At 32.6% G+C, this 12,657-nt stretch overlaps 1 protein-coding gene across 3 annotated transcripts; it reads left to right on the forward strand.

The window, feature by feature from the left end:
* LOC105777925 (hypothetical protein) lies at positions 1-3,991 on the forward strand. 3 transcript variants are annotated; one of them, XM_012601447.2, is made up of 9 exons: positions 1-206; positions 1,211-1,308; positions 1,487-1,554; positions 1,774-1,846; positions 2,045-2,157; positions 2,254-2,358; positions 2,633-2,732; positions 3,365-3,584; positions 3,848-3,991. In XM_012601447.2, exons 2-8 carry the CDS (start codon positions 1,225-1,227, stop codon positions 3,539-3,541), a joined length of 720 nt encoding a protein of 239 aa, XP_012456901.1. In that variant the 5' UTR covers positions 1-206; positions 1,211-1,224; the 3' UTR covers positions 3,542-3,584; positions 3,848-3,991. The 3 variants fall into 3 exon arrangements, with proteins under 3 accessions (XP_012456901.1, XP_012456902.1, XP_052478861.1); XM_012601448.2 differs by having other exon boundaries at positions 3,883-3,991; XM_052622901.1 differs by lacking the exon at positions 3,848-3,991 and having other exon boundaries at positions 3,365-3,774.
* Positions 3,992-12,657: the final 8,666 nt, after the last annotated feature.

The following is a 12,657-nucleotide window of genomic DNA, read 5'->3' on the forward strand; positions in this document are numbered from 1 at the left end:
CACCGCTGATACACAAAGCAAAGGGAGTCTTAATATTTGCAAAGAAAATAAAATAGTATAAAAATTTACAGAAATCAGACGGAAAGAACAGAGAGGGCGTGGTCACTCACTGGCGAGAGAGATCCAAAGGCCAAAAGGAACGCAGAGAACCAGGGGAGCTGCTGCACTCCCAATTCAACAGCAAATCAACTCTTAACCTGCTGCAGGTATTTCTTGATACGTTAAAGATCAACCTGTCTTTTCCCACCTCCAAATCTTTGATAAAATTATGCAAAATGATCTTCATATTTGTGTGAATTTTTTCTCTGATTTTCATTTCCCATGTTTGTTTGTCTGTTCAGGGCACCAATCTCTTTTTGGGCTCTTTTTAATGTATGCAAAACGTCAGTCTTTTGTTTTGGGAAGAACCACAAAATTGAGGAATGTTTCTGGGTTGGATTTATTGATTAATGTCTCAAACTTAAATATCGTTGTTTGGGTGTTTTTAGTTTTTGCATATGCACGACCAATTCCATTTCCTCATTGGACTTGGATGATGGGATTTTTGATGATTGGTGTTTACCTGCTTGATTGCCAAATTGTTTTATTGAGATATAATCCTCCAATGATGTTCCAAATACATGGAAAACTTTGAAAAAAATTAAACATATCCTTGTTGGACATGTCTCATCCGATACACCGGGTTTGAGTAACAGAGCATTGAATTACCAAATTAAATAGCACTACCAAACTAAATTTCTTCATAGCCAAACTCAAGATAGATCCACTTAATCAGTAGTGTACATCAGTACTGTCTTTTGCTCATCAATTTTCAAAACCCTGATGCAGGTAGTATGGCCTTCTAGTGTTTGGTTTTGGATTACTCAGTGACCTGAAAAAATACAATATACATTGTTGTGTATTTGTAAAAACCGACTGCTAGTTAATCATGATAGAAAAAGTTAATTGAATGGTTTGCTGCATTCTGATTTTAATATTTAATATTTTTTTGGCAATTTAATGTTATTTTCTTGTAATAAATTTACTTGCCCCCATAATTTCCCATTTCTGATGAAGCTGCTAGGGAGGAGTATTGTTGTCCTTGAGACCAACCATCAATGAATAAACAGCTATAAAATGCAGTGCTGACTGTCCAGCTAACTTTTAGGGGAACTATTACTTATCTTTGATTATTAGCTTTGTTTATCAATTATTTAAAATTTGGTTACAGGTCAGGGATTAGAGATGGGAAGGAGTAAAACAGAAGTGAATTTTCAAAGGTTACTTGCAGCTGCACCTCAACAAAGGAATCATTCTAAACTCATGCATGTATGTCCACTCATGTTTCAAGTCTAGTTATTAATTATATTATCTGGTGACAATTTTGCTTAAATGCCTTTCATAGACTGATGATTGTATTTCATCCCTGGAGTGTTTTTTTTTTTTTTTTTCATTTTAAATTTGGGAATGATGTAAAGAATTCAACCTTTATTTTCGTCATTTGCAGTATGTTGCGACTTTACGAGAACTTTTAGAACAGTTAGCTGAAGAGAGAACACCTGAAGGTTTACCTAGGTTGATTTTTTCTTCCCTTATTATGCTGTAATTTGATTCAGATGGTACTTGAACTTCTGATTTGTTATGCAACACAATAACATAAGCAAAAAAAAGAAGAAGATAATGTTGTTCTCTGATAACTGATTCCTCTTTACATCTCTTATGCTACATATTTTGTTGTTTTGTTTCCGTGACAGCTTACTGACTTTTCAAATTTATTTTGGTTTTCTTCCCCAGAGTTTCAAGTGCTGTGGTCAATGATTATTCAAAAAAGATTGAGGAAATTGCTTCAGAATTAACTGCCCCACTGGTGTGTTTATATGTTCTTTAAGGATTATCTTATATGTTTCAATGAATAGCTTGGATTTGTAAAAAGGAAATCCAAAAATGATAGGGCAGGACTTATAAATATATAGGCAGTAAAATTCTTTCTTCCATGTTATGCCTTCTGATTATCCACATGCGTGCTTGTAATCGTTAACCATTCTTTTGTCTGGTTAATTTGTAGCCCGAAATTAAGGTATCCCAGGAGCCCATCACAAGAAACTCTTTTAAGCAGAGTCCTAAATCGGATTCAGAAAACCACATGCCTTCCTCTCCAGGATTAAGAAGGAGAGTTGTGTAAGTAAATCTTATGTACTGAGGATGACTGTAGTTCATATTAGCTGTTAAACTTTATTGTAAACTTTGTTTCAATTGCTTGGAGTTATTTAACAGGCCTGCCTCGAACATCAAAGATAGAACTCATGAAATCACTGAGGCTGATGCATCTGTACCTATCAAACTAGATGCGGCTGCAGAAGCACACATACAGAAGCACAGGTATCATTTATTATTTCTATTACCTGCGATACCTTGAGTCAAAATTATGCTTTGTCCTAGACACGGTTAACATTTGTCTTGGAATAAATTATGATATCTCTTTTCTGGAAGGAACTGAAAAATGGTGTTAGTAAATGGCTCATTTCACTATGGTACTTATTATTTCAAAGACATATTAGAGGCAGCCTGAGTTATAAGCTTGAATATATCTCCATGTTCATTTGGGTTTATTTTTCTGTTAATGGCTGTTAACTTATATTCTCCTCCAAAACAGAAAGCTTCAAGAGGATTTAACCGATGAGATGGTTGGATTGGCACAGCAACTTAAAGAGCGTAGTCTCATGATGAGCCGGTCCTTGGAGAACACTGAAAAGGTAAAATCCACTTGTATACTTTTAATTTTTCCATTATTTCTTATTGATTTCTTATTCTTGATACGGCATAATATGTGTCAATTTTACATGTTTTGGAGTATATAAGCTTAGAGTCAAATTACTCTGAAGCTGTTAGGATTGTCCCTGTTCCAGGATTCAAGTCTGGGTTAGGTCACATTGTACTGATTTCTAACTGGTCGGATTACTTTAATTTGGCTTTATAACAAAAGAGGTATTTCTAAGAAATAACTAAGCATTATGACTGGGTTTTAAAGGTAAAAGAGGATGTTGTAATAGCATGTGTTTATATATTTCTCCCCATGTTACCTCTCTGACTTGTTTGGTATAGCATGACATCATTGAAGCAATGTTTTCATATTTAACTCCCATTGGTTATTAGCATCCAAGCTTTAAGAGTATTTGTTTAAGTCTTGACTGCTAAACCTGTATTTGCCAAGTTTATGCTTCTCTGCAATCCATTTTGTTCAACTAATGAGCATTTGCAGTTTCATGTTTTCTAATGCACCGCCAGGCATAAATTTGTAATGTGTGTGTGAGGGAGAATGGTCTTGCTTTTCATGTTTTATTTACAACTGTTGCCGGTCTTATAAACTAATTATGGTGCACTGTAGATACTTGATTCCACCGAGACAGCTATTGAGCAGAGTCTTGCTACCACCGGGCATACTAATGTACGTGCGATGAAGATATATTCCGAAACCTCTAAGACTACATGTTTTCAATGGCTTCTAATGTTGGCCATGATATGTGTTTTCATCATGGTTGTGCTTCTGATTCGTGTAACATAAAATAGTTCTTGAAAATGACTACTCACCTGGGAAGACTCATGAGGTAAATGCTTTTACCTTTTGAAACGATGCCTGCCATGATTAGCGCTTCTTCATTCTATCAATGTGTTATAAGTAGGTTTTACTGGCTATACATTTGTAGAATCGAGGTTTAGTACTGGCAGACGCAACTTTTGTAGTTTGTTGCCGATGATGATTAACGTTCAGTTCTGTATATATTTATCTTTTTCCCATATCATTGTTTGACGATCGTATGAGATCGATAAATTTAGTTGTTTGTCGATGAATGTTTTCTTTGAAGCATAGGTTCCTGGGTTGAAACTAATGTAATTCGTCTTCAGTAGCATTTTGGAGTGAGTCCTGCATTAATGTGATTTCAGTTCAACTAAGGGATAACCGAAATCGCTATTGGTTTCAAGGTTGAAGGAAAAAAAACGTAGTCAAGAATAACTCAGGTATGTGTTCAAAATGGGTATGTTTAAAATTTTATTCTTTTAAAGTTCTTTATGTATTTGGAGGATTATGTATTTATGTACGGATATACATTAGCCATGGGTGTCGGATATAATTTCTTTTTAAAAAAATGAGAGTAAGATATAATTTCTCTTTTTGAAAAAAAAAATGTGAAGTTGAAACTTACATGGATGTGAATTGAACTTTTGTACAATCCATAAATCCCAAAATCGAGGTCAATTGTGATACAGAAAGTGAGTGAAACTGCTAAATTATAAATGTTTGTCTTGTTTGGCATGGTCTTGCTTTTTAAAATTAATAGTTTTACATTTTAAAAATATTTTATATATTGATACTAGAAATATATTTTAAAATTATAAATACAAATATTATATGCACTTTTCATATATGCAAAATTATACCAATCTCATAAACAAAGATGTATGTAATTCAAGGTAACATGACAATTCAAATTTCCAAACTACTAACTATTTATAATATAAAACTGGCTTAAAACCTACGTGAATGTCATTTATTGAAATTAAATGAATTATACAAACATTGTTGTGTTGAGTGTTGCAGTTTGGATGTTGGATCACTTCTTAAGTCTTCGAGATCTGCTAATACCTGTGTACAAAACAAATAAACCATACACTAAGTGATTTCAATGGTATTTTCATGATTCAAGTCATATAATCATTGCATGATTTAGTTTCCACCATTTCAATGTCACCAATCCATGTTATATACCAAATCATACAATGTCAGATTGAACAATTCAATATAAACATGTCATACTATACTTTCTACTAGCAAGAGTATGCTCATTTCCTTTTGGATTCATACCATTCATTTATATCACTATTCATTTTTGTATTGAATCTATTGATTTGCTTATTACTATATCGGCCTACTAGGCTTATCGATTCACAAGGTCTTTTACATGAAATCTCTAATCATATTCACATATAATACCATTTCATAATATCGTTTCAATTTATTATCATTTATGAAGTTATTGCTTTATAAACCCCTAATAACCAGACTCAAACTCAAGACGGATACACGGATCACCCAACCAACACACCAATTTGGAAACTCAGTGCATTATTGGATAAACCGAAGCAAATATACTGGCACACATAGTGCATGAAATGTAACACCCTAACCCATATTTGTTGCTGAATTAGGGTTACGGAACATTACCGAACAAATGAACATTTAAACGTACTTTTCATACATTATAAAGCAATCATTCGCATACATATCGTCCCTAAATCGAGCCCTCAAGGCTTTAAAAATACCTTAGAAATGATTCGGGACTAAATCGGAAACATTTGGAAATTTTAAGAAAAATTCACAAAATTTGACTATAGGGGTCACAAGGTCGTGTGCCTCACATGGCTAAGACACATGTCCGTGTCTCAGGCCGTGTAACCTTCGAACTAGGGACACATGGTCGTGTCCCAGCCTGTGTCTTCACCCATGTAACTCTCTAAGTAGGGTCACACGCCCGTGTGCTAAACCATATAACTCTCGAAATTGCCCTACACGTCCATGTGCTAGGTCGTGTAACTGAATGACTTGCATGCAAAGGAATCTACAAGAGACACACGGTCGTGTCGCCAGGCCGTGTGTCACACACGGCTGAGTCACACGCCCGTGTCTCAGGCCGTGTAAACATAAATTTGCCCAAAATCAAGCCATTTCTAGCACCAAATCATGCATTAACTTATAGGCCTTTTGTGCACATAATCAAGACATCAAAATTCTATCAGAACATAAATATAATGTCCAACTCAAGAGTCCTAATTCAACTAACCAATATGCCATTTAAGGCACCTCACATGCAAACCTCCAAAACTTAAATAAACATGCATATTTGGTCACATTTCCATCATCAAATACTAGTTTAATGTATTTCAAACATACCATAATTTTATCATATTCAAGCTATCACAAAACATACCACATAAGCCATTCCAAAACATGCAACATAAGATAGCACAATGACATAAACCATCAAGGTATCAAGGGTAACAAACAAAGATAACATATACAAGTTTTACAAGCCAATCTACCAACTAAACATTCATTATAATGACATTACAATTCAACTTATACATGCCATTATAACCTTGGCCAAAACATTCAAAAACTACCAATATTTATGATGGATAGTGTGAAAGATCTCTGACGAGCTTCCAAACCGGTCGAGCTTCCAATGATCTATAAAACATAGGAAAGAAAATAGTAAGCATATAATGCTTAGTAAGTTCGTAGAACATAAATCACAACTTACCATTTCATCACATAATAATAAGTACAAACATAATGTAACCCAAACCACAAGCATGGCACAAGCCTAACATCATCATCAATACACAAGTTGTGCATTTATACATAACTCATTTGGATTAACCACATGATAAGCCATTTTCATAAGAAAATACGTCACTTGATTCACACATCCCTTTCATGAGCATATGCATAATTCCATTTGGAAACTTACCATTTCAATCCTTTTTCTTACCTGTTGAACCATCTAGAATATCATCGAATACTTGGGAAATCTCACACTATGTGTGCTTAAACATATAACCGTAACCTTTCCTTTCCTTTACATCGTTGTTCACACAAGCTATGAAATGGGCTTGCTCACACGAGTTATGGGTTGGAATGTGAGCTACATGATGCTGCTCGCACGAGCTGTGGAGAATTCGCAACAAATGCAGGACCTCAGCCATCAGTATGGCATTCAAGGCCAGCACCCAAAACATGAAATCCCTAATGACATGTCATTTGTATCCTAAAAATTCCTAAGCTTCAACTGGGATTCAATATTTGTCAATTCGTCGTAGCATTGATACGTGTATATTTTGATTCATTTACATCAAACAACATAATAAATATTCAATTTAAACAACATTTAAATGATTACAGTTCATACGAACTTACCTTGACGATTAGGGCGTAGAAATGAAATCGAGTTAATCAGAGGCCTTAACTTTTCCCCGATCTAAATCTGTATATGGTCTATCTTGATCTAAATAGACAATTTCAATCCATTTAATACTTCTATTATTCAATTTAGTCCACAACTCATATTTATGAAAAATTACCATTTTACCCTTAACATTCTAGCTTTTCACAATTTAGTTCTTAAGCTCATAAATTGAAATCTAAGAATTTTCATCCCCCATTCAAGCTAACCGATTTCATTAGGGACCTATATCAACCCATATAAACCACCATTTCATAAATTTAACTTGAACTTTTACTAATTTTATGAACAAGTCCCTAAATGTAATTTTCATCAAAAATCACTTTACAAAACTTGTTTATTTATCAACAAGGACTCATAATCTATCATTAAACTTCAATAATCATACAAAATCATGCATGGAATAACCCTCAATTTTTAAAATTTTTACAAATTGATCCCCGGGCTAGCTAGATTAAGCTAAAACGACTTCAAAAACATAAAAATAATTAAAAACGGGCTTAAAAATTATATCATGCAAGTGAAATTCAAAAAAAAGCTTTCTCCCACCTTCAATGGTGTATTCGACCAAGCAAGAAGAAGAAATGAAAAGATGACAACATCATTTAATCTTTTCTTTACTTAATTTTCCTTTTAATTCTTTAATTACCATTTTAGCCTTATTGCTTATTAAAATTTACAACAAAACGTTACCATGAATATCCACTAGCGTTAGAAATGATCCAATTACCATCTAAGTCCACTCACTTTAAAGTTTTACAGCCTTTTGGCCCTTTTAACAAATAAAACTCTACTTTTACACTTTTTACGATTTAGTCCTTTTCACTTAATTAATCATGCAAACATAAAAATTTCTCAATGAAATTTAATACGACCTCACTAACTTCCCATATACATTAAATTAATAATAAAATAATAATTTACTCGTCAAATTTGTAGTCCCGAAACTACTATTTTGATTTCACCGAAAACGGGCTATTACATCATTAGACAAACCAGAGCAAGTACACTAGCACACATAGTGCATCATCGGACTAACCAGAGTAAATATACTAGCACATATAGTGCATATTGACACACAAAGTGCATACTAGCACACGAAGTGAATAAACCCGTGTGCAATCTAATCCTATGACATGCCAACTATATCCAACTCTTCTCGAACAATTAATAGGGTACCAATGATCCAATTAAAAAACATCATATATGCAATACATAATCCCATGCCATTTCCATCATAAATTCATATTATAAAGCATTTATCAATTTATATCATGCTTATTTCTAATATATTCAATTCAGTCCAATTCTCGATATTTAATAACATTCATTACAAATCAATTCATTTGAAAATATAAGCTTACCTCGATAGTTAATCATGCAATCAGCATGCATATGTATATATATAATGATCTCGAATCATAAAAGTACGAACCAAATTTCCCTCTACTCGTTTATCATTCTTGACTTTCCCTTCTTTCACAATAGCCCGACATCGTCTTTAGCTATGTTTGATAATTCAATAACAAAACTAATATTAGTTTACACTCAATTCACATCCAGATACATAATCACTCTTATTTTTCATTTTATTCAATTTATTCCCTATAATCGGAATACACATATTTTTTGATATCTAACACTAGATCAAAATTCGATTTCACATTCTTTCATTAGGGACCCTATACTTTCTATTCATAGCATAATCTCATGACATATTTTCTATTTATTCAATTTAGTCCCTAATGTTACAAAGTTATCTAACAAACTTAATTCAATTACAATCTAAGCTTACTAATTATCAATTCCTTCAAATTAAGCCCCAAATCATCAATTTTTGTCTAATGGTAACTTGCTAAAAACTTAAAAACTGAACAAATTGATACATGGGCTAGCTAAATCAAGCTTCCATGATCATTAATCTATGAAAAAAAAATCATAAATTTAGCTTTGTTACCTTTTTAATTTGCTTGGTCGAATGCAAGCTTTCAAATGAAGTTTTCTCCTTTCCTTTTCTTTCTTTTTGGATGGCAAGGAAGAAGATGAATTGCTTTCCACTTAATTGAACTATTTATATCATGATTAAGCTTTGATTAATTTAGTTAATCATAGTTATTACTTTAATTAATCTTAATTTTATTCTTTAATTATAATTAACCAAACTTAATGGCTAACATCATTACACTCCACTATCTACTATTTAAAATTGGTTAATAAACCATTTTGGTCCTTTAGATAATTGCTATCTAGGTCCTCAAGCATATTCTTAATTAAAACTCAATAGCGATTTAACTTTTACAATTTAGTCTCTGAGCTTTAATTAAGTATTTTCTCGGTTAAATTACTTAATCAATCTTCAATATATTTTCATAATAACTCCAAAAATATTCCCTTTTTATCTTGACGAAATTTATTTATGGAAATGAGGTTCCGAAACCACATTTTAGACACCACTGAAAATCGGATCGTTACATCACTAATTATGGGTAATTAGTATATCAAAATACATGTTTATAATTATATCTAGCAATACATAAAATATTATTAAAATTTAATATCTTAATAAAATATTATTTTATTAAATTAGATTTTGAATTGGGCTTTAACTTTTACAAATTGTATTTTGGTATTGAGCTTAATATCTTTTATTTTGGACTTGATTTGGGATATAAGTAATTTATTTTGAGTTTGGGTATGTATATTATTTGGGTTTGGGTTTAGTATAATACATCTGAGTTTTGGAATAAATATTTTAGAATATGAGTGTTAAGTTTATAAATTTAATAAAAAGATAAAAAGTTATTCAATTGTCAATATAATATAATAATGAACAATAAAAGATATTTTCATTAATTCATATAATATCATAGCATAATAAATTTTACATATAATGAGCACTTTAGTTTTTTTAAAATAACTTTATTATATATAATTTGTGCTTTTTCATAATATCAAAGTAAAATGAATTATTATATTCGAAATTAAAATATTTATAACCTATAAAATTTGAGATTATTTGAACCCGTTAGAGCCCAAATCCAAAAAAAATTGAGTCTAAAAAGGGCCTGACCTTGAGAAAATTCGAGCCAGTAATAGATCTAAGCCTGAGAAAACCCAAGCCCAAACTAATTTGAGCTCAAAAAATTTTGAGTTCAAAGTAAGCTTTACCTAAGCCCACCTAAGCCCGCCCGTTTGCCAGCTCTAGCTGTTATTTCATTAGTCTATATAAACCTTTGTTCAGTCATCAATAAAGGCAAGCATTATTCCAATTATAAACTCACTGGTTCTTTCTTACCACAAGAAGAATTTAATTTCTATCTTTGATTATTTTATTAACTTTGGTTGTGACCTATCATTGGTGTCAAAGGTACGAAAACTAAGGAAAAAAAATTGAAAATTTGGAGGATGGCTAGGACAACTTTAACATGAGTAGGCTGAAACTTGATTTTATTGATAAGTTACGACACTTGGAGGATGCAATATTAAAATTGTTTGAGGCCATGCTTTTTTAGTAATTATGGGACCAACAACACCGACGATTATACCATCCATTACCATAGTAACTAGGAAGAAATTATAAAGGGAGGGAGGCCAATGTTCTATTCCAAATGATCAAAATTGAACTTCCCAAGTATTTTGGAGATGATCCCATTGAATGATTTACCAAAGTAGATCAATTCTTTGAATACCATAACACTTTATCTTTGCAAAAAGTGACGTTAGTCTCATTCTATATGGAAAAATAAGCCAACCAATGGTGACAATGGTTGTGATGAGCTTACTAGGAAGAAGGAAAAGAAGTTACATGGGAAATTTTCATGAAGGAGTTATGGTCACAATTTGGTCCTACAGATTGTGAAGACTTTGATGAATCTTTGTAAAAAATCTGACAACTTGGCTCATTACGAGATTATCAAAGAGAGTTTTAGAGGTTAGGCCATACTATACAAGGATGGAATCAAAAGGCCTTGGTAAGTACATTCACGGGGGGGTTCAAACAAAAACTTATAGATAGGATATGGTTGTTCAAACTGAAACCACTAAAGGCAACTACTAGTTTAGTTTGAATAAGAGATGAGCAAATAACTCAGGAAAAAGTTGCAACCATTTGCTCAACTGCCTTATTCACTTCCAACTCAAAATAAGTCAAGTACTCTAGTGAAGCACATCATATCAGATGAGATGCAAAAATGAAGGATGTAAGTACTTTCTTTCAAATTTGATGATAAATTTACACCTAGTTACTGGTGTAAATGGGCCATAACATTTACAATTAGAAGGCATCGAAAAGTGCTTTAAATGTTAGGATCTAATGCACTTAGTGTAACATTTTCATCTGTATGTACTTGTATTTTTCGAACAAATTGGTTTAATAAAATATTCTTTAGTTTCATTAATATCTTCATATATTGTCCTCAACGATTTTTGCTTGCAAAGCAAAATGAAAGCAAATATTGACTCACTGATTATCTAACGTTTATCTAATACAAAGTTGTATTATATGGTTGAATCATAATACAGACATGTGACTTATATTAGTAGATAATCTAAACAATTCCTTAGTCTAGTCGAGATTGATCAATGATTGAAAGTCTAATATGCTGTCTATCAAGTCCAATTGGGGAGATACCTTGTCTTGGGTATTAGAGTGGATGACTCCTAAAAGATAGAGACATAGATGTGATTGACTGGACTGCAATTAATCCCTTGTATGTTTTGTCGTAATATAGGATTTAATTATTACTATTTAGACTTATTATTGTAAAGATATTTTATATAGATTTATTTCATCCTCCATTGGGTACAATCCTTGGAATACTTCTTGTGTTCCATTGTACACGTATACTATATTACAATTTAACTCGTATACTTACGGACACCGTCGATTTAATCTTATATATTTTTGGTGTGATATTTTACTATAAACGATAACACATTTATAGGCGGTCAAGTTGTTGGTGTTGTTGTCGGGGAGGTTTCAACCTTAAATCTAGGAAACAACTTTACAATTAATAAGATAAGTAGGAACGTTAAAACCTATAGATACAACATTTCTAATTTATATTTATATTTATTTGTTTAATTTGTTTTTAATTTTTCAAGTTATTTATGACCTGAAGCTCCAACACTTCAATCGAGCCATACTCAGATCTAGAGCAACTACTTAGGCGCACTCATCAGTCCATGAACACCGATCCACCAACGGTAATTAATTTACCATGAGAAAATCCATGATTTAAATATCCATGAGAGCGGCAAGCGAATATCTGAGAAGAAGTCCCAATAGATCAAAGAATGTTGCGCGAGTGCGCTTTACCTACAGTCGATGCGGCGTGAGGCAGCATTGAACGACCGACGATTAACGCCAACAATTTTGAGATAAAAGAGACCACCATTTAGATGATCCAAAATGCGTTGAAATTTAAAGGAAACATGGTGGAAGACCTGAACCAACACTTGAAACAGTTCTTGCAATTATGTGACACCTTCAAGTACAACAAGGTATTCGATGATGTCATGCATCTTTGGTTATTCCCGTTCTCTTTGTGTGATAATGCGACCGATTGGTTAGACTCATTAGAGCTAGGTTCCATTACCACATGTAATGATCTAGCGAAAAAATTTCTCTATAAATTTTTCTCGATAAGTAAAACCATTC

Source organism: Gossypium raimondii, chromosome 10, assembly GCF_025698545.1.
Source record: "Gossypium raimondii isolate GPD5lz chromosome 10, ASM2569854v1, whole genome shotgun sequence".
NCBI classification, from domain to species: Eukaryota; Viridiplantae; Streptophyta; class Magnoliopsida; order Malvales; family Malvaceae; genus Gossypium; species Gossypium raimondii.

Coding starts and splice junctions, on each gene's coding strand:
- LOC105777925 (XM_012601447.2), top strand. CDS start 1,225: ATGGGAAGGAGTAAAACAGAAGTGAATTTTCAAAGGTTACTTGCAGCT. Junction 1,555..1,773: donor ACACCTGAAGGTTTACCTAG/GTTGATTTTTTC, acceptor TTTCTTCCCCAG/AGTTTCAAGTGCTGTGGTCA. Junction 2,359..2,632: donor GCACACATACAGAAGCACAG/GTATCATTTATT, acceptor CCTCCAAAACAG/AAAGCTTCAAGAGGATTTAA.